General features: G+C 38.4%; 2 protein-coding genes across 2 annotated transcripts in view; one reads left to right on the top strand and one right to left on the bottom strand.

The window, feature by feature from the left end:
• Positions 1-24,602, top strand: part of LOC131675042 (glutamate receptor ionotropic, kainate 2-like) — a 2,022,482-nt gene that overhangs the window by 54,716 nt on the left and 1,943,164 nt on the right. The gene's annotated exons all lie outside the window — the stretch shown is intronic.
• LOC131675049 (uncharacterized) lies at positions 17,771-20,058 on the bottom strand. Its single transcript, XM_058953874.1, has 2 exons — positions 19,913-20,058; positions 17,771-19,841 (listed from the first exon to the last, which is right to left on the bottom strand). Exons 1-2 carry the CDS (start codon positions 20,056-20,058, stop codon positions 17,771-17,773), a joined length of 2,217 nt encoding a protein of 738 aa, XP_058809857.1.

The following is a 24,602-nucleotide window of genomic DNA, read 5'->3' as shown; positions in this document are numbered from 1 at the left end:
GTACAAAAACAACTATCTCGTGCAGTTTCGACCACAAGGGTTGCGACCCCTAATTTCTGTCATCGAAATTTTTACCTTCTATGTACCTATTTTTGAAGAAAGTTCATAATGAGCTTAAAAAAATTAGAAAAAATATTACCATGGATAGAATAAGAAAAAAAATTTACTTCTCATTTTTAAAACCACCCCTAATTTCGAAAAACCACCCCCAAAAAATTGTTTCCAATACATTACAGGTCCTGTTGATAATTTACTGTAAAATACGTTGCTCATCACTTATAATGCACAAACACATTTATCTCGTGCAGTTTCGACCACGAGGGTTGCAACCCCTAATTTATGTCATCGAAATTTTTACCTTCTCCATTCCTATTTTTGAAAAAAAGTTCATAATGAGCTTAAAAAATTGGAAAAATTATTATCGTGGATAGAATACGAAAAATATGTACCAATTCAAGATTATATCACCGAACAAGACCCAGAACTGGGACAACGTTTTTCCAAAGTATTTTGTTGCGCCGATTCCGAAGCTGTCCGGAAAAATGATCCATTACCCAGTAGCAATTTCTAAAACTCCCCTTATATCCCAATGGCAATTTCCCGCACTAACCCGCACTATCAGAATGCTTACAACCCCCCCTAATAACCCCCTAAAAACCTCCAATGAAAATGCCGTTAGCCCCCCCACTAATACCCTGAAGACATAGCTGAGCCCCCTTGCAACCTTATGGCAATGCTTGCTACCCACCGAATAACATAATGGCAACGTTATCAACCCTGCTAACTACTGGGGTTATTAGGGCGTTATTAGGGGGAGGGTCTTATTGGGGGGGGGGGGGAGTTATTAGGAGGTTAATGGGGGGTTGTAAGCAATGCCATTGGGGGATATTAGGAGGGTTATTAGGGGGAGGTTTATTACCATCGCCATTCGGTGATTAGGAGGGTTGATAGCATTGCCATTGTTTTTGTTGGTTGAGTTTTTCTCCTTTCTTGTGACTAAAATTGTAAACTGCCAAGTAATATATATTTAATTGATTTTTATATGCGTTACTATAATTTATTCAGTTACCAATTAAAAACAATCAAAAAAATTAGGACGGATTTATTGTTCATACTTCTTACAATAATGATATTCTTCATAGAAATGCTCGAAACATAATGATTTTTTGCACCAACCGCAACGTATAATAGCCACATTTTTGCATCCTTCTATGTCACAATGTGTATTGCAGGAATCTCCAAAACTGTAAGCAAAAGGATTGTCAAAATTTTCTGGTTTTTTAGTGAGGTAACCACTCTTGAACCAGAAATATTTAAAAAGATTAGTATATCTTGGTGAAGATAATTGATTGTGGACTAACGACTGAAGTTTAATGATGTTGTTTCTTTTATGTAAATCCAAATCATAATTCATCAAAATTACGGTATCTGAAAATTGGCGGACAAAGTTCTTCCATATGCGAAATCCAAAAACATCAAGTGGCTGAATTTTTCCCGTTGTGCCAGTCGGTATTTTTTTAAAATTTATAATTTTATCACGTGGAGTTACAGTTTCTATGGCACTGTCACAATGACCGCTCCAGGAGTCAAGCAACAGCATCGTATTGGAACCTACATTAGGGAAATATACTTTTTGCAGCCATATTTTAAAGAGATCTAAAATCAAAAATCTTATTTGTAAAATCATTTATAATGACATTAATTGTAACTAGATGGGATTATGTATACCTGTAGTCAACTTTCCAGATTTAGATGCTTCTACGTAAACATTTTCGGGTCTAAATAAAGTGGTTTCAACAATGGGTCCAAACTCACCGCTAGATTCCTTCAAAACTAAAAAGAGTGGTGACAGTAATTCTCCTGCGGCTGATATGAGTGGCTGTATAGTATAACTGTGGGTTGTTGAAGAAACTGACTGTACTAAACACTGTACCTGCTTTTCTCCTTCAACCGCTAGCGTTCTTCCGGAGTGCATTTCCAGTTGGAATCCGCTCTGATCAGAATTAAACACATTATGAATTCCAATTATTCTTATGCCTGCTTTAACATCAGCAATAAAAGTATTTGCTTTAATCGTTAGTTCTGAATTACTTTCTAGTGTTTTCTTGGTTATAAACTTATTTATTTTCCGGGATACTATTCTATGAGCTTTCTTGAATTTACAAAGCCAGTTATCCGAAGCTTTGAATCTTACATCTTCTGATCCTATAATCTTTTGAGCTTGCAATGCCCATCGACGTATGTCACGATCATGAATGATGTAACCAGCGTCTACTGCTGCTTTAAATTTATCAAAAGTGTACTGACAAATTCTTGCAATTTTTTCTCTATAAGTACCACCTTTGTTGACTGTATAAGCCCAACGTTTCAACAGACTCACAGATGAAACTTTCTTAAATTTTTGACGTACACTTTCAACACTTAAATTTTTTTTTTTGCCACTTCTCCAGTATTCTACGGCTCTTTGCTTCGAAATCGTCAGGAAAATGGTGTTGAACTTCATCTTCTACTATTTTTGCAGCATGATCTTTGTAATCTTCTTGAAAATCTAATGTATCTTCAACGATCATATCTACTTCATTGAAATCATTCACGGAATCTATTAAAATGCTTTTAATTCTTTCCGACAATTGAATCTCTTTATAATTTGTCTCACTTTCAGGTATTTGTAGAGTTTGAAAGTAAGCTAATAATAAATTTAAAACGTTCAGAGCGTTAATTTTCATTTTTTAATCTGAAATAAAAAAAAATATATATATATATATCTTATATATCTTCTATTATATTAAACAGAAGGCGCGAAATTCTCCGTGCGTCCGTCCATCCATCCGTCCCCTTTTTTTCCTTATTTTTCCTCTGTATAGGTCTCTCCTGATATCGCTGGGGAATAAGAAATAAACTGAATAACAAATAAACAAATTAGGATAAAAACAAATAAATAAACAAATTGATAAGTAAACAATAATGATAAACAAACTTATAGAAAACATTCATGAAAAAAATTAATTAATAAATTAAAAAGTAAACATATTAATTAATAAACAATAATAATAAGCAAATCAATAAGTAAACTATAATTATAAACATCATTAATTAATAAATCCTCATAATCAGTGTAATTTCAATTTTTTTAATAACAAATATTAAAAAGCCGTAAAATTATTTGCATATAAAAAATAATTTTATAGTTATACTTACGTAGCAGGTACTACGAAATACGAATTAACGAAATAGTATCTTATTATTATTTGTACTTATAATCTTATATTCTTATTACTATTTATTATGCTGTTAGTTCAATAGTCGATACAATACGTCCAACAACAAGAAAGTTGTGTTGGCTACTGATGAAGAATTACTTACTCATATTTATCAATCATGAAAATAACAGACAATCGTCAGAGACGCTGATAGTAGGACGTAAATAAAATTCTGATGATACTATCATTCATATACCAAAATTTTTGCGCATCCGAGAAACTATACTTATCTTCTAGGTATACTTATAATATTATATTATTCTTGACTTGTTTTTTTATATAATAAAAGTTACTTATTTTTTGATAGAATTAATAAACGATAGAACGTAAAAAATTTAAAAGAGAGCAACAAAATAGCTATGGAATCATAGCTTATTTGATTTAGAAGAGATTGCAACGATATGTCAGAAACTTTTTTTAGGATGGTTTTTCAACATTGAGGGTGGTTTTGAAAATAAGTTTGAACAGGTAAATTTTTTATTCTTATTCTATCCACGGTAATATTTTTTCCAATTTTTTAAGCTCATTATGAACTTTTTTTCAAAAATAGGAATGGAGAAGGTAAAAATTTCGATGACATAAATTAGGGGTTGCAACCCTCGTGGTCGAAACTGCACGAGATAAATGTGTTTGTGCATTATAAGTGATGAGCAACGTATTTTACAGTAAATTATCAACAGGACCTGTAATGTATTGGAAACAATTTTTTGGGGGTGGTTTTTCGAAATTAGGGGTGGTTTTCAAAATGAGAAGTAAATTTTTTTTTCTTATTCTATCCATGGTAATATTTTTTCTAATTTTTTTAAGCTCATTATGAACTTTTCTTCAAAAATAGGTACATAGAAGGTAAAAATTTCGATGACAGAAATTAGGGGTTGCAACCCTTGTGGTCGAAACTGCACGAGATAGTTGTGTTTGTACAGTATAAATGATGCTTAACGTATTTTACACTAAATTATCAACACCACCTGTAATGTATTGAAAACAATTTTTTAGGGGTGGTTTTTCAACTTTAAGGGAGTAGTTTGAAAAAAAGCTTGAATAGATTAACTTTATTTTTGTATTTTATGTAGGGTAATATTTTTTCCAATTTTTTTCGGGTTATTTTAATTTTTTTCATAAAAATAGCCATGAAATAGATAGTATTTTAAATAAAAAAAATAAGGGTTGCATCCCTTGTGGTCGGAATTGCATGTGCTAGTTTGCTTTTCACATGAGAAGTGATATGAAATTTGTTTGGTCGTAAAATATCAATTAGATGCTGAGATACATTGGAAAATCTATTTTTGGGGGTGAACTTTGAGGGTTGTTTTCACCCCCTCAAAGTGTTTTTCCGCCGATAAAAAAAAATACGTACTACTGTGGGCAAAAAGTAAGGTGAATTTGTTTGTAAAATGAAAAATCTTTATTTATTCTTCTACATCAATGTCATCCCCTTCGAAGTAATCCCCTCCCGATAAAATACACTTATGCCAATGTTTTTTCCAATCCTCGAAACATGCCAAATAGTCCCTTTCCGGTATAGCCATCAGCGCCTTCTTTGATTCAGCTCTTATCTCCTCAATTGGCTCGAAACGCGTTCCCCGGAGTGGTCTCTTGAGTTTTGGGAATAGCCAGAAGTCACACGGAGCCAAATCAGGCGAATACGGTGGTTGCGGAACGATATGCGTCGAATTTTTGGCGAAATGGTCACGAAGAACGAGTGCAGTGTGAGATGGTGCATTATCGTGATGCAAAAACCAAGAGTTGTTGGCCCATAATTCTGGTCTTTTTAGACGAATTGCTTCACGCAAACGACGCATAACGCTCAAATAATATTCCTTATTAACAGTTTGGCCGGGTGGAAGAAATTCATAGTGCACCACACCACGAAAATCGAAGAAAACTGTCATCATGACCTTGATTTTTGAACGACTTTGACGTGCTCTTTTCGGTCTGGCCTCGCCTTTAGCACGATATTCGCTTGATTGGTCGGTTGTTTCAGGGTCGTAAGCATAAATCCAAGTCTCATCTCCCGTAATCATGCATTTGAGCTTGTCCTGATAGTCAGAAAGCATTGTTTCACACACATCAACGCGGCGACTTTTTTGCAAGAAATTGAGCGTTTTCGGTACCAAACGAGATTTGACTTTTCGTAGGCCCAAATGGTCTTTCAAAATTGTTTTCACAGATCCTTCTGATATTCCGATCATATCAGTAAGGTCTCTAACAGTCAACCGACGATTTTCGAGCACTAATTCCTTCACTTTATTGACGTGTTGGTCATCTGTTGACGTCGATGGTCGTCCGGAGCGCTCCAAGTCATCAACACGTTCTCGACCCTCTTTGAAGTCTTTGTACCACTTATAAACATTTTTCTGCAACATGGTAGAAAGGCCCATCACCAAAGGCCTTCCGCAACACCCTCAACGTTTCCGCAGCCGAAATTTCATTCCGCAAACAAAATTTGATGGCACTTCTTTGCTCAATTGAATCAGACATTGTAAAAATCGAAACATGCACTCTTGGTCGTTTGGTAAACACAAGCGTAAATATATTACTGATGATGACATTGACATGAAATTTGTCCCAGATGTCATTCGCAGTTCTACCAACTCAAGAAAAAAAGAACTAGCCCGAAATGTTAAGCTCGCGAAGTTTAAATTGAAAATTCACCTTACTTTTTGCCCACAGTAGTATGTCTTATTTTTTGATGAACTATAACATATTAAAAGATTATTGAAATCGGTGAGGTCGGGTTGGGGGGGTTTCCTTGTTAGTAGGGAGGTCGAGGTTCGTTTGGAACAGGAGCGCGTTAATTTCCTTCAAAATCATCTGTCTAGCGCTCTTGATGAAGGTAAAAATATTTGGAAGGAAATGCGGAACCTCGGCCTCTTGCCAGGGGCGGGTGGGGATGGCCTTCATGGGTTTACCTTGGACGAGCTGAATGACCACTTCGCTGGGGTTTCGGCCTCGCCGCTTGAGGATATAGATAGTGGGATGACTGGAGTTGATGTCGCGGATGAGCGAGGTTTTACCTTCAAACCTGTTGGTATTAATGACGTCATCCTAGCTGTCTCCCATTTTACATCACAAGCGAGCGGCGTGGACGGGATTCCCCGTGGGGTGGTGGTGAAGGCTCTTCCAGTCATAGGTGAGCACCTGAGGTCAATATTTAATTCCTCATTTGCTAAGGGGGAGTTCGCGGGAGCCTGGAAGCGGGCACAGCTGATTGCCTTGAGGAAGAACAACACCCCTTCCTCGGCCTCGGACTTTCGTCCGATAGCTTTGCTTTGCTTTCTTTCAAAGGTTCTCGAGAAGCTTGCCCATGACCAGATCACGGAGTATCTGAATAGAGAAAATCTTTTTGATCCCCTCCAGGCCGGCTTTAGGCGGGGCCATAGTACTCAGACGGCGTTATTAAAGTTGACGGATGACATCCGAATGGGCGTTGACAAAAGGATGTTGATGCTCTTGCTGTTATTCGATTTCAGCAAGGCGTTCGATACTATATCACCCTCGAGACTTTTGCGCAAGCTCCGTGCTCTTGGTTTTTCTGGTTCTGCTCTCCAATGGCTGAGGTCGTACCTCGGTGGTCGTTCGCAAAGGGTTACTGCTGGGGGTGGGAGCTCGGAGTGGCGGGAGACGAATCTGGGGGTTCCACAGGGCTCGGTGCTGGGACCGCTCTTGTTTTGCCTGTATGTCGGCGATCTGAAAGATGTGCTCCGTGGACATGAGGTTTCATACCTCTTCTATGCGGATGACTTGCAGATTTATCTGCATATACATAAAAATGAATTGACGAAGGGCATCCGAATGCTGACGGAGGCTGCGAAATTGGTGGCGAACTGGGCCCGGGATTCGGATCTGCGCCTGAACGCGGGCAAGACCAAAGCTATCATATTTGGAACTAACAAACATGTCAATGACATTTACGCTGAGGTCTTGCCTGGTGTTGAGGTGCAAGAGGGAGTATTTGTTCCCTTTAGTGATGAAGTGACCAGTCTCGGGGTCGTTCTCGATAGCAAGCTGTCGTGGAGATCGCACATTGACCGGGTCGCGGCGAAGATTTGGAGAGCTCTGTACGGTTTGCGTTTTGTTAGGCCGTGTACTACGGAGCTGCTCCGGCGCAGACTGGTGGAGTCGATGGTCCAGCCTCACCTGGACTACTGCACCGTGGTGTGTTTGGGGGCCTCGGCAAAGCAGAGGGAGCGGCTGCAGAGACTGAGCAACGCGTGCGTAAGATACATCTATGGTATCCCGCGTGATGTCTCGGTCTCTCCATATAGGTCGCGGTTGGGTTGGCTTCGCGTGGACGTGCGCAGGGAATATTTCATGTCCCTGCTAATGTACAGGTGCTTGACCATGCGTGAGCCTGGCTACCTGGCTGAGCTCTTCATAGGGCACAAGTCAAGGTATCCGGGTAGGGCGGGGCAGGCTGAGTTTAGAGTTGCTAAGGTTAGAATGGAGACGGCTCGCAGGTCTTTCCAGGTGATGGGTGCCCATCTCTGGAACACTCTTCCATCTGACCTGCGGCATGCGCCGTCGCTTAGCAGCTTTAAGAGGGGGGCGCGCGGATACTTTGCGTCATTGAATGCGTAGGGTGGTACCACTGGAGTATTTTTATTTCTATTAGTTTACTGTATAAATGTTTGTACAGTTATTTATTTACGTGTTTGTAGTGAATTATATTTATTTATTTATTTATTGTGCTGTTTTGTGTCTGTATGACGAAAACTAGTCTAAACTTTTGACTGCATTACTAGTTTTAAGATAAGCAAGCTAGACTGTAGTGATAAGAATTATTGTTTCCTCTGGAATATAGAACTGTGAACTAGTCAAATCCTAGTCTATTTATTTTAACGTAATGACTACAATCATAATTTTATTCATTGACTGAGGAACTACAATTGTAATCGAACTGTGATGAAATGTGATGCCTGTACGGTATAATGTAAACTGACTGAATGCTGTGACAATTACTGTATATATTTATATATTATTGTATTTTATGTTTTGCCATCACGGTGAATAAATTCTTATCTATCTATCTATCTATCTAAATTAGGACGCTATGCTTAAGAGTACCAACATTCAATTAAAACTGCTAACAGACATCGATATGGTATTGTTTAACGAAAAAGAAATTCGAGAAGGAGTCAGTGTTTCAATAGATACGCCATAGCCAATAATCCGTATATAGAAACAGACTATAACTAAGAGGAGGAGACAAAGTACTTGATGTATTATGACGTGAACGATCTTTACGGCTGGGCGATGACACAATTTCTATCTTATACAGACTTTCAGTGGGTTATTAAGATTTATAAATTATAAAAATGTTGTTCTTATGTACAGAATTAACGTTTTCGATTCATATACTATTATTTGTTTAAATTATAAATTGTTTATTTATTGATAATAGTAATAACTAAGCTGATATCAATGAAACGAATTCTTACTCATGTTTCTCAGACAGTCATATTGATTTAAAAGTATCCGCTTTATTATAATAATTAACATTTACAAAGTTATAAACAAATTATGTTTGCACATTAAAATTTAATACGATTTAGTAGTTAAAAGTAATTAAAAATATTATAATATTAATCTATGCCCTAAAATCTATATAAAAATTACTTTGTTTTGTTGAAATTACTCTTAATAATGCATTTTAATTGAATCATAAAAATTATCATATCTATATCTATAAGTAGACTGACGCCACGCTCCTTATATGTTCATGAAATTTGACTCTAGCACTAATACAATCATATAATATGTGAGGTGGCGCCGTGTAATATACTCATTGATATATGTAGATTCATAAGTTTAGCGGGTTACAGTAATCCAGTGAAAATAAGAGAAGAGCTCATAGATAGGACCGTTACATAGCCCCCTGTTGAGACTGAATGATCCATGTGAAAAAAGTCTCATGAATCCAGTTCTATGATTTTTAATTCTTATGTTCTTTGTTTTATTTGTTTTCTTTTTCTTTATTATTATTATTAACAATAATTTTCAGAGTTAAACCCTGAATAGTTACGGGAGTTTCTGCTTCTTTTTCCATTCTTCCATCCAGGCACTTCTAGGTGTAGGTGTACGTACAAGTTGAGATTGGTTTTCTGCGAAATGTTGCAGTTCCACAATTTCTTCCTCCGTTTTAGCAATCCTCGCTGCCAGCTTGCAGATCTTCTTGCGCATCCTGCGCTTCGGCTTCTTCGAGGTGGTAGGAAGAAGTGTCGACAGCACAGGTGAAGCTGGGCGAAGTATACTTGATGAAAGGAAGGGAATTGTGGATATATTTTTCAATTCAACCCTCATCATCCAAGATTTCTTGGATGGTTTGCACACAGAGCCGGGGATCACATTTTGAGATAGTATAAAATTTTGATTTTTTGGGAAAGGAACAAAGTCCCTCAAATCCAAGGAATCTGTTTGAGTCGCTTTATCCTTTCTCATTGTCATAATTGCTTACTTACTCTCTCCAGTATTCGCAAATATAATATATTGATATGCAAATTTGCTTGAAGAGAGGGTGAGTCCTCTTGTGACCAAAATCGATACGGTTTTAATAGAGATATATGAAATGTGTCTCGACCTTTACCGTTCTTGTATCTCAATAGGTATGTATCTAGGACTTTTATATCTTTGATTATATACGGGCCTTCATATAAGTTTAAGAATTTTTTGATTAGTTCTTCTTCCTTGTTACTTACATTTTGACTCCGTTAATACATTATCATTAATTTTATATTGATAATGATAGATATTTTTATTGATGTTTCCAGCACGTTTTATAAGTTTTGAATGCATTTTCTTTCTTATCCCTCTATTTGATTATGGTGTGTTTGCATGTTGGTTTTGGTATCTGGTATCCGTCGATGCCAAAATCTCTCCGGTTTGAGGTGGGGGTGTGCTTTCATAGGAGTCAATTCAATTATCTCGTGATACACACAGTTCATAATTTTTTGTATTTTGGGGATTAACGGAGTCCACCCTTTGTGATTTTCATTGGCGTAAGTGCTTAAAAATCTTCCCAATTCTCTGTGTATTCGCTCCACGATATTGCTTGGTGGGTGACGGATACTAGAGTTTATTAATTTTATATTAGCTGAAGAAAGTTTTTCTTTCCAAGCTTTTGCAGTAAACTAAGTACCGTGATCATATATAATTGCCAATAGTTTATCATAGTTAGGAATATAATGTTCGAAAATCTTTTTTATGGTAGTATATATTGTTGATCTCTTTATAGGATACCTAACAACAAATTTACTGAAACAATCTATGGTTGTTAAAATGTATTCAATTCCGCCACATGAAGTAGGCAAAGAACCATAGAAATCTATTGACAATAAATCGTTTGGTTTTTCTGTGAGCATTGGCTGCATTATAGATGATATTTTTTTAGTATAATATTTCGTGCGCTGACATAAATCACATCGATTTATAATTTCAGTAACTTATTGACGAAGTTTATGAATATAAAAATTTTCTTGTAACATCTTAGCCATTTTTCGTGATTCGATGTGATTATAGATCTCGTGTAATTCTTGGATTAATCCTGGAATAATTAGTTCAGGTAACAATATTTTATTATCAATTTTATCTTTTTTATATACTGTAACGGGATAGGTACCGTTTAATTATTTTTATTCGGACGATTGCGTAGATACACTGCCCGTCAATCACATTGCCATGCTTACCTCAAAATTAGACAAACTTGAAAGTTTTGTATCTCGGTCGGAAATCATCGTATCACAAAAAACCGCAGGGCATTTTAAAGGTAATTGCAAAAGCTTCCATTTAAGACGTGCAGAGACTTAAAAATGAAAATATGTGTTTTTTACAGTAAAAAAACTGATTAAAAAAATTTCAATTTTTGTGATTGCAAAAGTGATTGACGGGCAGTGTAGATGCGCGTAATCACCTATATCAAATAAGAAAGTCGGAGAGCAAGAGGGAACGAGTGTCAGTCAACCAACAAATCTACAGGAGTGGAATCAATATGGAATAAACACGTCGAAAATACTGGTTTATATCACGAACGAAAACTCTTTATTGTCCTCTCTGAATGTTACACTAGCATTGGCCCGCGTGTTTATGTTTATCGTGGCGCTCGCACGACGACAACATACAGTGTCGGATCGCTCGCCGCTCTTTGTTAGCAGAGCTATTACATGCACGCTTCGCATCGAATACGGAAAATTAGTTATCACGCATGCAATCGCGGTCGCGAGATTAAGCTGGCCAGCTTACCTTTATTCTGCAGGCGTACGAAGACGAAGGGGTCGATTCGCACTACGGGAAAGTCTGTCTATTTTGAGTCGCGGATCGCGAATTCGAGCGCACGTGGTTTCGCCCTCGATGGCGAAACCTCACACACACACACTCTGGATGACGCAGGGAACGACGCTCTTCAGCTGGCTCAGGTCTGCACGCCGTGTAGCTCAATAACAATTATCCTGGACTCTGGGATACGTATAAGTAATTAGTTCGCGAGTCTCGACTTTTTGCGGCTTTCGTACTGGTAGCTGGTTCTCCACTTCTTCGTTTTGAATCGCGCGCGTTCCACCTCGTCGCGTGCCGAATTCCCTCATTACGTTTTTCGTCTCCCGGTAGGTGCTGCCCCCGGGAGACGAAAAACGTAATAAGCTGGTTGTTAAATCATTTCAATTATTGTTTCATTATTGTTTAGTTTATCAATATTTTCGCGAAGCACTGAAAACGTTTCATTCATTTCTAAAGTAACATTATTTTTTGCGCGAATAATATCATTCAAATTATTAACGTATCTTTCTTTTAAGATAGCAATAAATTTATTTCATTTTTCGTAGGCATTCTCCCGGAGACAGCCAGGCGAAATGAGCCAGGGCAATGTCACGATATTGGGAGAGCGATCTCGCTACCGATGGCACGGGTGACGCCGCTATCGTTGGCGTCATCGACTCCCTTGGTGATGCTGGCGTTTCCAACGCTCCTGGCGGTATGAGCGCCGATGATACCATCGGGAGCGTTGGTGGCTCCAGAAAGGCCCGATCCTCTTCGGGCCAAGCGAGGCTCTGGACTAAAAGATGGTGCCGTGCTTTACGCCGGGTCGTCTTCACCAATCCTGAGTCGGCTGATGGTATTGCCGGCTTGGTGGCTTCGATCACTGGCATAGGCTGAGGCCCAGTACGCTGACCTGTGAATCCTTCGGCGGTGGTCTGGTGGTCTACCGCCGTATCCATCTGGGGAGCCCGCACCGGCCTGCCCTTAAGCTCCGAGTGCTTGGCTTCGGCGCGGGTCGCAGGGTAACGACGACCATTCACACATACTCGGTATATGAGACCGTCGTCTCTCACGACTCGACGCCAAACCGGCCTGGGGGAGGGACCGAACTCCCCCGCCTCCAGGGTAGAGGAAGGTATCGCAGCCGTCGCCGCATCCAGCGCAGCACTGCCATCCCCGTGGGCTTCTGCCACATCGGGACCCCCAAATCCTGTCCCGCGGACTGAGGATGTCCCAGATCCTCAACCAGTGGGGATTTTTCTCCCGCTGTCTCACAGGGGAGGCGCATAACCTCACCGGACGTGTCCGGCTCCGCTGTCAATCGGTGCACTGGACCCGGCTCCCTCGGAGGAGCGGATCCATCGCCAATGAAGCGGAATACTACGTCCCTGGCGAAGTCAGGGAGCCGAAGTCACACGAGGTAACGAATAACACAGTTTATTTAATTACAACAAAACTAAAAATCAACTAAATACTACGCGACGGAATGTAAAAATAAGCCGGTCTGCCCACTGTGCTCCGAGGCCGGGCACAGGGGCGTCGCCCACCTTGCCGGAAGCGGCAGATGTGCCGAGTTCCGGGCCGCGCTGAAGGAGTGGAGGGGACGGGCCGGAGGACGGACAGAATAATTCAGGGAAACCTGAATCTGAGTAGGACTGTAGACATGCTCCTACCTTAGATAGCCGACGAATATGACGCGGACATCCTGATCCTTAGTGAACCATACAGGAGAAGGACAACCCAGACATACGTCACGAACGAGACAGAGACCACTGCTGTCTGGGTACGGAGTGGCACCCAATCTAGAGTCTCCAATAGAGGTGTCGGGGACGACTACATCTAGGTCACAGTTGGCGCTGTTACTTATCTCAGCGTCTACCTGACACCCAACTACACCGCGGTGGAGTTCGAAAGAAAGGTGGCACTCCTAGAAGACGGGATCAGAGACCTGCCCGGGGATGTCATCGTTGCGGGGGATTATAACGCGAGGCGACCGAGTGGGGAATGAACGAAACGAATCGACGTGGACGATTACTGCTGGAAATGGTCGCAAGGCTCGATCTAGCAGTGGTAAATACGGGATATACGCCGACGTACAGACGGTCAGGTGTCGGAGACTCCATTCCCGACGTCACGATGACATCGGACCGAATCCTGCTACGGCTGAGGGGATGACGGGTGATCGAAGACTACACAGCCAGCGATCACCAATACATCGTCTTTGAAGTTATGGGACGGACGGTAACGAGTCGAACAACCCACCAACCCCCGCGGTGGAGTCTACGTAAGCTCGACGGATGGAAATTTTCGGAAGAGCTAATAGCAGTACCGGCTCCAGGGGAGAGAATTCCCCCCGAACTGATGGGCCGGCAAAGAGTGGAAAGACTGACAGACGAGACGGCTAAATTAATAGACATCTTGTGCAGAAGCACAATGCTGATACATCGACAGATACAACAAAGACAACCATAATACTGGTGGACGAACGAGATAGCCGAGCTACGCAGGATATGCCTGACAAATCGGCGATGAGTGACAAGGGCAGGGAGCGGACTCGAAAGGGAAAACCTCCAAGCCATACACAAAACAGCATGGAAGAAGCTGACGAAAGCAATATGGGACAGCAAGACGCAATGCTGGAGGAAGCTCTGCGAGGAGGTGAACGAGGTTCCTTGGGGAACCGGCTACAAGATCGTAACCGGAAAACTAGGGGCCCGAGTCTCACCGGAACTTAAAGATGCCGAAACAGCAGGACGGATTGTTGACGGATTTTTTCCGACGCACCCGATTAGGACAATCGTGATGGATGACGTGGATGCACAAATGCTCCCCGCCTTTGCCGCTGAGGAGCTTGTCAGAGCAACGAATGCGATGAAGACGGGTAAGGCACCGGGACCGGACGGAGTACCGTCCGAGATCCTCCGGCTTGTGGCTCGTCTACGGCCGGAGATACTCCTTGACCTGTACAACACGTGCTTGGCGACAGGAACGTTCAGCGATCGGTGGAAGGTGGCAAGGCTCGTTCTTATCCCAAAAGGTAGGAGTGATCCTGGCACGCCTTCGGCTTACCGACCGTTGAGTTTACTTGACACGACTAATAAACTCTTTGAACAATTACTGAGACTGAGACTGATGGACGCGATATAGACCAGAGAGAGTTTATCAGATTTGCAGTTCGGTTTCAGGAGGGGTCTATCGATGATTGGAGCGATCCAAAAGGTGGTCGACTCTTTCCTGGAACTAGACAGACACTGCCACGCAACGCGATCTACAGTGTTGCTGGCGACGCTCGACATTAGGAATGCTTTCATCTTAGCCAGGTGAAAGGATATCTTGGAGGCGCTGAAAAGCAACTTCGGGATCCAGCCATACCTGCTTCGGGTTGTGGAGGATTACCTAACAAACAGACGGATAACGTACGAGACGATCGAAGGACAAATAACGAGACAGGTCACCGCTGGGGTGGCACAGGGGTCGATACTGGGACCTGACTTCTGGAATGGCTTATACGATAGCTTGCTTCGGCTTGGAATACCGCTCGGAGTGACTTTCGTCGCTTACGCTGATGACGTGGCAGCGGTGATTAGGGAGAGGTCTCCTGAGACGGCGCAGCTGACGTTGAACCAAACCATGAGATGAGTTGGACGATGGATAACAAACCACGGACTACAACTCGCAACAGAAAAAACGGAACTGATATTTCTCACGAGAAGACGTATACAGACGATACTGCAGATGAGAGTGGGGAAATGCGAGATGGAGACCAAGAAGGAAGTCAAGTACCTTGGGGTAACCCTCGATACGAAGATGACCTTCTGGCCTCATATACAGAAAACAACCCGGAAAGCGGCAGAGAGTATAGCATCCTTGTGTCGCCTGATGGCAAATACGACGGGATCAAGATCGGGGAAACGACGACTGTTAATGGCGACAGCTCACTCGATCCTTTTATATGGTGCGAAAATATGGGCAGACTCCCTGAAGACAAAGAAATACTGTAAGACGATGATGATAGTACAAAGACAGGGCGCACTGCGAATCGCTTGCTTCTACCGAACAGTCTCTGCGCAGGCTGTTTCGGTGGTGGTTGGCGTAATACCCATGGATCTTCTGGCTTTTGAACGCAAAAGATCTACGGGAACAGCGCGGATATAGGACGAAAGAACGCGGCAATCGCCGAGCGTAACAGTACAATTGACATATGGCAAGGCCGATGGACTGTGGCTCGGAAGGAAATTTGGTGATGTAAATTTTTACGTCACCCAGCTCTTGACGGGCCACGGGTACTTCCGATGGTACCTTTACAATATGAACAGACTACGAACACCCGACTGTAAGTACTAACATGCTCGATAATCCGACTGACTCGCTAACCGCGATCATAATCTCACGCCCTGCATGGTGACCGGCAATCATGCCAGGCCGTACCAGTGCTAACGCATATGCCGCTAAACATGCGAGAAAGAGAGAAACAGAGAGATAGAGAAAATACACGGCACCGACATTGGCCGTCGACGATAATGAACGGTGGGAATCACCGTTGGCCGCACTTGCTCGCGCGGTGAAGCTCGCCGCTGACGACGCCACCCTTGCTGCAGTTACTCCTTCTACTGCTGCCAACGCCCTACCGCTGTTTGTACTGCTGATGCTTCCTCGCAGGTGTACCGATTGCAAGCGCGCCGGCGGCGGTGTAGGCATCACCGCGGTGACCCTCGCGCATACCGGTGACGGCCGATGGAGCCTGGCTGGGTGCAACCCACCCAACAACCAAACAAAACCAAACAGCACTCAATCACCCCTTACACACATCCGCACACTGGGTGCGCATCTAAAAAATAACAACCACACTAGGACAACGAGACGCTACACCGCTCTCGGAACCGAAAACAACCCGAGAAAACCAAAATAACCGGGAGAAACGCGCGCACTCGATCGGCCATTCTACCTCACACTCCCGATTTCCCGCGCATGCATCCAGTGCGCGCGCGAACCACGCCCTCTCTCTCCCTTATCCCCTCACATGATTCCTCTCCTCGTCGTCCTGTTCCGTCGGCCGCTCCTGGCTCTACCAATCTGTTCGCCCGCCGCACCTCAAACAGAGAAAAATGGGCATGAGAGTGTATACACACACACTCTCAGCCCGAGCGTAGCGAACGGATGGAGGGAGGGCTAACGGAGAAAACCGGCAAACTGAGATTCTCCGTTACAAGTTATAACCAAATTAAGTTTGCACATTAAAATTTAACAGGATTTAGTAGTTAAAAGTAATTTAAAATATTATAATCTTAATCTGTGTCCAAAATCTATATAAAAAATATTTTGTTTCATTAAAATAATTCTTAATAACGCATTTTAATTGAGCAAAATAATTATCATATTTATCTATAAGTAGACTACATCACGCACGTAATATGGTCAAGAAAGGGTACCCCCCGTTAACAATGGTGAAATGCCCCCCTTCGAAAAACTCAAAATGAGCTATGGCTACCTCTTTGGGACTATTTAAGATACAGTTTGGCCATATAAGTAGTCCCCGACCCCTCACCCGTATATATATATAACCTAAAAACCACTATTTTCAAAAACTATTTTTTTTCTTGGGTACCAATTATGATATCGGTACGAAAATAAATCACGCGTATACTGTTTATTAAGACAAGTATGTGTGAATTTTTTCGATCTATATCAATGAGTTTTTCTAACCTAAACAAATTTTTTAAGTAAAAAAAAATTTTCAAAGTGAGATATCTTTGCTTCAAAAAATGGCTACACAACATTTTTTTTTTAATTACGTAGTTTTTTATGAATAATTCAATGGTATACTTAAAAAGTTGAATTTCGCTGTGGGTCCCTGAAAAAAAAGCGAAAAACCAATTTTTTTCGACATTTTTTGTCGTTCTTGGCCATTAAATCTTTGCACACGATTTCTATGTAAAAACTAATTGTACCATTCGATTCTACACAAAAAATTACATGGAAAACATGTATAATAACCTATGAAATATTGTTAGCTTATCGTCATATAAATTCAAAAAGTAAAATAATCAAGCCCTAGAGACGTATGCAATCATAAATTTTACGTTTTATTAGGAAACTAGTCGTAAAATCGAGTAATTACGTTGTATAAGGAAAATAATGCTGAAACATCGACAGATACAACAAAGACTACTGAGCATTGATTTTCAAATATCTGTAATTTAAAACGTTATAATAACAATATATGACATTTTTTCAAGAATTCTTGCATAAAATATAAAACTTCAATCTTCATCACTATCTTCATCAATGACAGGTACAATATTATCAATATCAAACAAATGAGTTAAGTGTTCTGCTGGCTTCAAGATGCGCGACAAATATCGAGCATGACTCAAGTAATAAATTATGGATGCAACGTGAGAGCAACAGTCTACGGTTCTGTTACCGTTAGCACAATTACAACAGTATCTTTTCACACCCTTTATACCATAAGTATTTGGTAGGTAGTGCACGTAGGACTTGTACGTTTTGCTATTGATATGTCTTGATTTTACTTCAAATCTGATAATTCCAGTTTCTACTTTGGAAGACTTGAGAGATACGGATCCGTTCTCGTCCATCATTTCCGCTAAATAACACACAGCTTGAGACAATTGATATGTACCAGTGAACAGTATTTGTAATTCATCAATAGTCAGTTCTGGAAAATCAAGTAAATCGTTTGATGAAACTGTACTGAATGGTGTAGTTTTTCTATTCCAGTTATTCTCTTCAACGAATTCAGCCAAAGTATTTTTCAAATTTTTTGTCTCGTTAATTCTTTCGATGATCGAATTTATTTTTCCGACATCTGAATTGAGACGTTTTCCAAATAAATTATTGAGAAAACAGGCAATTCGACAGTACAATCCAGCACTGTGCAATTGAGAATTATGAAATTGGTTGTGAAGAAGTTTATGCTTTTGTCCAACTACACCATGTATAGCTTCAACAACCCATCTAACTTTAGTTACCAATCGAGATTCATTTGATTCTTCTACTGTTAATTGATTTCGTTTTCCTTTCAACGCCGGCATAAGTACTCTGTAACCCATACTTGTCAAAAGTAGGACTACATCACGAAATCCCCTATCTAAGATAAAGTAATCTCCTTTTTCTAAAACACTGTTAAGACCTTCAGGTGAATTTAATAGCTCCTCCAAAATTTTAGCATCGTTGAGGTTAGCATTAAATGGTCCACCGACATCAACTGTAAAGCCATTCGTAGTTGCGATTGTGAAAGGCTTACAAAGTGCAGTTTTTTTTTGTCCAGAGTAAGATTTCTTTTGATAAGCATTATTACTGCTTTTTTGGTGACGTAAGTATGTGCCATCACATACTATAGCCAGACTATTTCCTAAATTAAATAATATTTTGGCTACAGGGGAGGTTTGGCTCAATAAGAATTCTCTAGAGTACGCCTGGAATCCAAAATGTTTCGGTAAAACTTCTTCTTTAAAACATTTTAAAACCGCATTGATACATTTTTGAACCATTTTTTCTTTGATTTCAAGTATAGCAGATATACAAAGATCAGAATTTCCCGTTCTCATTTTCATCAAAAATATGACTAGTGCTTGAGTAACATTTCGATGATCTGAACTTCGCATAGTTTTCATCATTTCTCGAAGAGTAATAATATTTTCCCACGTAAAACCCGTCAATGCTTTTACTCTCTCTTCAGAAATTGCATACTCGCTGATTTTATCATGAAATCGAGCATCGCTCAAATCTGATAAGGATTCTAAAAACTTTGTCAATTCCTTTGATTCTATCGAACATTCGTTGTCAGCAGTAGATATGTTCGATAACTCTTGATCATAGAAACGATTTTTAATTAAATGCTTCTTACAACACCTATTCCTTCTTGGTATGAATATCCTCTTTTTTACAAATACTTGTACACGAGCATCGAATGGTACGTCTTGAAGGTCGTTCGTATCTTTGCACATGAAACAATATTTGTGAGTAACGACGACTCTTGCAAAAGGCATTGATACCATTTCAATTTCCGTGGTTTCAACTGCTATGAATGTTGGATCAGAACCAGAAGAATCTATTTGTTGACTAGAATCTGTGATTGAATCTTGACTGCTTTTAGTGTCTCTAGATTTTCTATCCCAAGAAGGTGTATTCGCTTCTACGCTGCTGTCTTGTGAATTGTCAAGTGATATTTTTGACGTTTGTTCTTCAATTTCAGACGGAATTTTTTCTACTTCATCTGAAACAAGATCTTTTTTCAAAAAGCCTTCTGCACCAGTCGTCTTGGTCTCCGATGGAATTCGGTCTTGAGTCAAATTATTTGTTTTTTGACTTTTTTTAAGCGAATTTTAGTGAAACATTTGGAGCAAATAGCATCATCCTCTTGTACAAATATCTCATACTTTTTATGAAAATCTGAAGCTTGTTCACGACTGCTTATGTCCAAATGAGATCCACTCAAGTTTCGTAAATATTTATTACATGAGATACATTTTGATTCATCCCTTGTTCTAGATTTTTTCACCGGAGGCTCATCATCAGACGACATTTTGAATATCTGTAATAAAAAAAAACAAAATTGTAATTTTGGCAGCATTTGTGAAGGCAGTTGTTGTTGAAAAAAACGTTTTATTAATATTCAATTTTTTGCCCGTAAAAACATCGTACAGTTGTCAGCCGGGGCTCATTCTTTTCGATGAGAATTTTAGTCTAACTGAATTGTAGTTGTCTGATAATTTTTTATTTAAAAGTTTCGAAAAAAGCTTAATATCAAATATGTTCAAGATTGTTCGATATTAAAAAAAATTCCGATTTGTGTTGTTGAAAACATTTTTTTTTATAATTACCTATGCAGAAGTTAAAATTTTATCGAAGTACCCAAAATTAAAAAAAAAACTGTAAAATCCGGTTCATTAGTCTTGCTACAAATCAATTTTTTCTACTCAAATTGAATTTGAAGCCTGGCGACAAACATTTCCAGAAGAAGTTGACACCGGTCTGGCTTTAAAATCACCATTTTTTTTATTTGGGATAGCTCGACCAATATCAAATTCTGCATAGGTAATTATAAAAAAAAAAAATATTTCCAACAATACAAATCGGAATTTTAATTAATATCGAACAAATATTAGACAATTTTTGTTATTAAGCCTTGTTCAAATGTTTTAAATAAAAAATGATCAGACCTCTGCACTTCAGTTAAACTAGAATTCTCAACGAAAAGAATGAGCGCCAGCTGTTAACTGTATGACGATTCTACAGGCAAAAAATTGCTTATTAACAAAACGAGATTATCAACAACAACTGCTTTTCCAGCAAAACTTTTTAAAATTTTCTTTTGAAATTCAATCTATAGTTTTCTCGTGTTAAAGCACTTTTTTTCATTGGTGTTTGAAATAAATATCTTTCAAATTGCACAAGTCATGAATTAATTAACTAACAATTAGCGTATTTCAATTGTTTTTAATTTACAACGCAAAAACTATGCGGCCGATTTTAACGGTATTATTTTTCAAAGATTTGAACCCCGAAAAAGGGTAATAATTACAATATCTTAAAACTTCAACGTCAAAAAGCAAAGAAAAAGATTTCTATATCAGTTTATTATTATTAATATTTTTGTTTATTGCTAATATAATTATTAATATTTTTGTTATTAGTATGTATTATTCAAGCATTAAAAAAACATTAAAATAATTTCTGGATCAAAAATCAGAATGTAACAGTTGGTGAATTTCAAGTCTTTCTAAATAGCTTTTGTTTTTGAAAAATAAGAGAATAAGAGGTTATAGTCAAAGAGGTTGGATAATCAAAATGAATAAAATTCTCAAATGACTGAGTAATTCAAGTTTTGTACATAAAACTATTAATTTCAAAAAGTAAACTGCCCATGGGGAAAAAATTTGGATAACTATTAAATTTCTATTTAAGAATCTGTAAAGATTAGTGGATACTGATCTCAATTTTATGAAGTACTGGGTTACTAGGACTATATAGTGTTGTAGAAAATTTTCTGAATTTTTGAATGATTTAAAAAATGTGAATCTACGCTAAGAAAATTATTGCTTTCTTACAGAGCTAAGATCATTATATTTTTCAAACTAATTACAATGGTCATTTTTATTAGATAAGCTATCAGGTTATGTTAAAAATTCAGTGAAATTAATATTGCCTTAAAAATTTAACATGACTTTTATCAATGCATATGTACATATCAATAGTTCATTCTGAGTTGTATATGTACAATGATTTTTAAATAGCATGCGTACTAATTTTTTCTTAATTTCAAGTTATAAGGACAACACGTATCTTTTTTTTTTTACAATTTTTTACAATATGATTTCGAAAGTTCACTTAATTGATAGCGTGCATATATCTTTGGAATTATAATCAACAAGAAATTGTGAATATAATTTTAAAGTTAATTGGTAGATAACGTTTATGATTGTTTCGTTAGGTTGAAAACTTTGAGAAAAAAAAGAAAATATTCTTTTCAAAAGAGCTCTAATTTTTATATATATTTTTTTCGAGGTAAGAATTATGATAAAGTACGGGATGGTTGACAAAAAAAATAACTTGTTTTTGTGCAGACGTATATATGTACCTAGTATGTTCGTATTTCTTAAACGTTAAACTTTACCGTTTATCGACTACAGGTTAAAGCCGACTCCAGTTGTCGGCGTTGTTTTCATATAGTATGCCAGTTGTAATTCTTAGTGCCTAAATATTAAATCAGGATATTTTTCGCTCACACGAATTGGCAGTCACTCTCGAAACTCAACGTATTTATCAGTATTTATATATGAACTACTATGAACAAAACTCGTAGAAAACGTAAGCAAGTAAAACCATCTTGATTTTGCTCATGGAGATAGTCTCCATGATTTTGCTACAGTATACTGCATACTCCGTCTCGATGCAAATTCCACTCCACGTTCCGTGTCTTAACTGTCACAGATTCGAAACAGCGCTGATCATGATTGGAAGCAGTTCCACCGTTAGAGGACCATCAAAGAGTGCCATCAATACTGGAATACAGGGCTGTAGTGTGAAAATATCTACATATAAAGTAGTACGCGCAATCTATGTTTTTAATATCACTAGCACTACCAGCGGCGAATTCGTTCTCACGCTATCGTGAATGTTATTTATGGAAGCGTTTTTGAAAATGTAATAATTTTAACCTTTCAATTTTCTAAAGTCGGTTTATTTATATTCTCTTATATCGGTACAACAAATCGACTTCAAATCCAAGCGGTTGAATCTGTTTTCAAAATATTTTGACTTAATTTTGAAATATTTGACTCTCCTGATTATAAGAAACCAAGGCTAATAACTACAGGTACATGTCTAGTTTACCTCTACTGAGTTCAGAAATCAACGCAGTCATTGAAGTAGCATTAACAGTTAAGAAAAATCTTGAAAAATCCAGTTTTTTATATAATTATATAATATATACATATAATTATATAATGATAAATAAACATACAATCTTATATAATTATATGTATGTTCATGTAGTAAATTTACAGATACGCTCGAACATATGTACACACATGCACGCAGTCACACGAACACACGTGTGCGTGTGTGTGTGTTTACATATATACAACGTAATTACTCGATTTTACGACTAGTTTCCTAATAAAACGTAAAATTTATGATTGCATACGTCTCTAGGGCTTGATTATTTTACTTTTTGAATTTATATGACGATAAGCTAACAATATTTCATAGGTTATTATACATGTTTTCCATGTAATTTTTTGTGTAGAATCGAATGGTACAATTAGTTTTTACATAAAAATCGTGTGCGAAGATTTAATGGCCAAGAACCACAAAAAATGTCGAAAAAAATTGGTTTTTCGCTTTTTTTTCAGGGACCCACAGCGAAATTCAACTTTTAAAGTATACCATTGAATTATTCATAAAAAACTACGTAATTAAAAAAAAAAATGTCGTGTAGCCATTTTTTGAAGCAAAGTTATCTCACTTTGAAAATTTTTTTTTACTTAAAAAATTTGTTTAGGTTAGAAAAACTCATTGATATAGATCGAAAAAATTCACACATACTTGTCTTAATAAACAGTATACGCGTGATTTATTTTCGTAGCGATATCATAATTGGTACCCAAGAAAAAAAATAGTTTTTGAAAATAGTGGTTTTTAGGTTATATATATACGGATGAGGGGTCGGGGACTACTTATATGGCCAAACTGTATCTTAAATAGTCCCAAAGAGGTTGCCATAGCTCATTTTGAGTTTTTCGAAGGGGGGCATTTCACCATTGTTAACGGGGGGTACCCTTTGACTCTACCATTAATACAATCATATAATATGTTAGGTGGCGTCGTTCAATATACTAATTGATATATGTAGATTCATAAGTTTAGCGAGTTACAGTAATCCAATCAACATAAGAGAAAAGCTCATAGATAGAACCATTACAAGTTCCTAAAAAGTCTCGGCTCAAAAGTAATTTCTAGCAGAAAGTAACTTACATTATTTTTTGCGGTCTTCAACGAAATAATGGAGAATGTTCTATACAGTTACCTATCGCCTTTGATGAATCCTTGACTCATTATGAAATTCCTACTCATCATCCGTACACTAATACAACTTTCAAAAATAGCGATGAAATTCGTATATCAATTCAATACCAAGACTTATGTCTTCTATCATCTCGTAGCTTATTGCGTATTTGTGGTCAATTATGTGACAAAAATAATGCAGTTTTCCAAATACTCTATTTTTAAATAACGCCATCTGTCACTTGTTTGAGGAAATTAGGTATGAGTTAAATACGATTGAATGATGAATCGAAAAATGCAAAAACTGTAGCCTAATAACTATTATGAAAAATTGCCAAGTCAATATTGAATAGCTGGAAATGCTGGATGGATAACAGAGGATAATCAGAATATAATTAACGACGAATGGATATTTCGAAATTACTAGTCCTTTAAACTCCATTCTCGAATTTATTGAAGATTAATTATCACAAAGTATTGATAAACATGAAACATGAACTAATTCTCACACAATTATACAGTGATTTGAATGCCGTTATCTAAATAACAAATTAAGTGAAA

The sequence above is a fragment of the Phymastichus coffea genome, unplaced genomic scaffold, assembly GCF_024137745.1.
Source record: "Phymastichus coffea isolate CEN01 unplaced genomic scaffold, Cenicafe_Pcof_1.1 PCOF00015, whole genome shotgun sequence".
NCBI lineage: Eukaryota > Metazoa > Arthropoda > Insecta > Hymenoptera > Eulophidae > Phymastichus > Phymastichus coffea.
Note: the sequence above shows the minus strand (reverse complement) of the source record. Positions and strands in the feature narration are given on the sequence as shown.

Excerpts from the sequence above, each read along its gene's own strand:
- LOC131675049 (XM_058953874.1), bottom strand. The coding sequence starts at position 20,058 with ATGTCGTCTGATGATGAGCCTCCGGTGAAAAAATCTAGAACAAGGGAT. Across the intron at positions 19,842-19,912 it reads GCTTCAGATTTTCATAAAAA|TCAAAAAACAAATAATTTGA; the intron begins GTATGAGATATT and ends GCTTAAAAAAAG.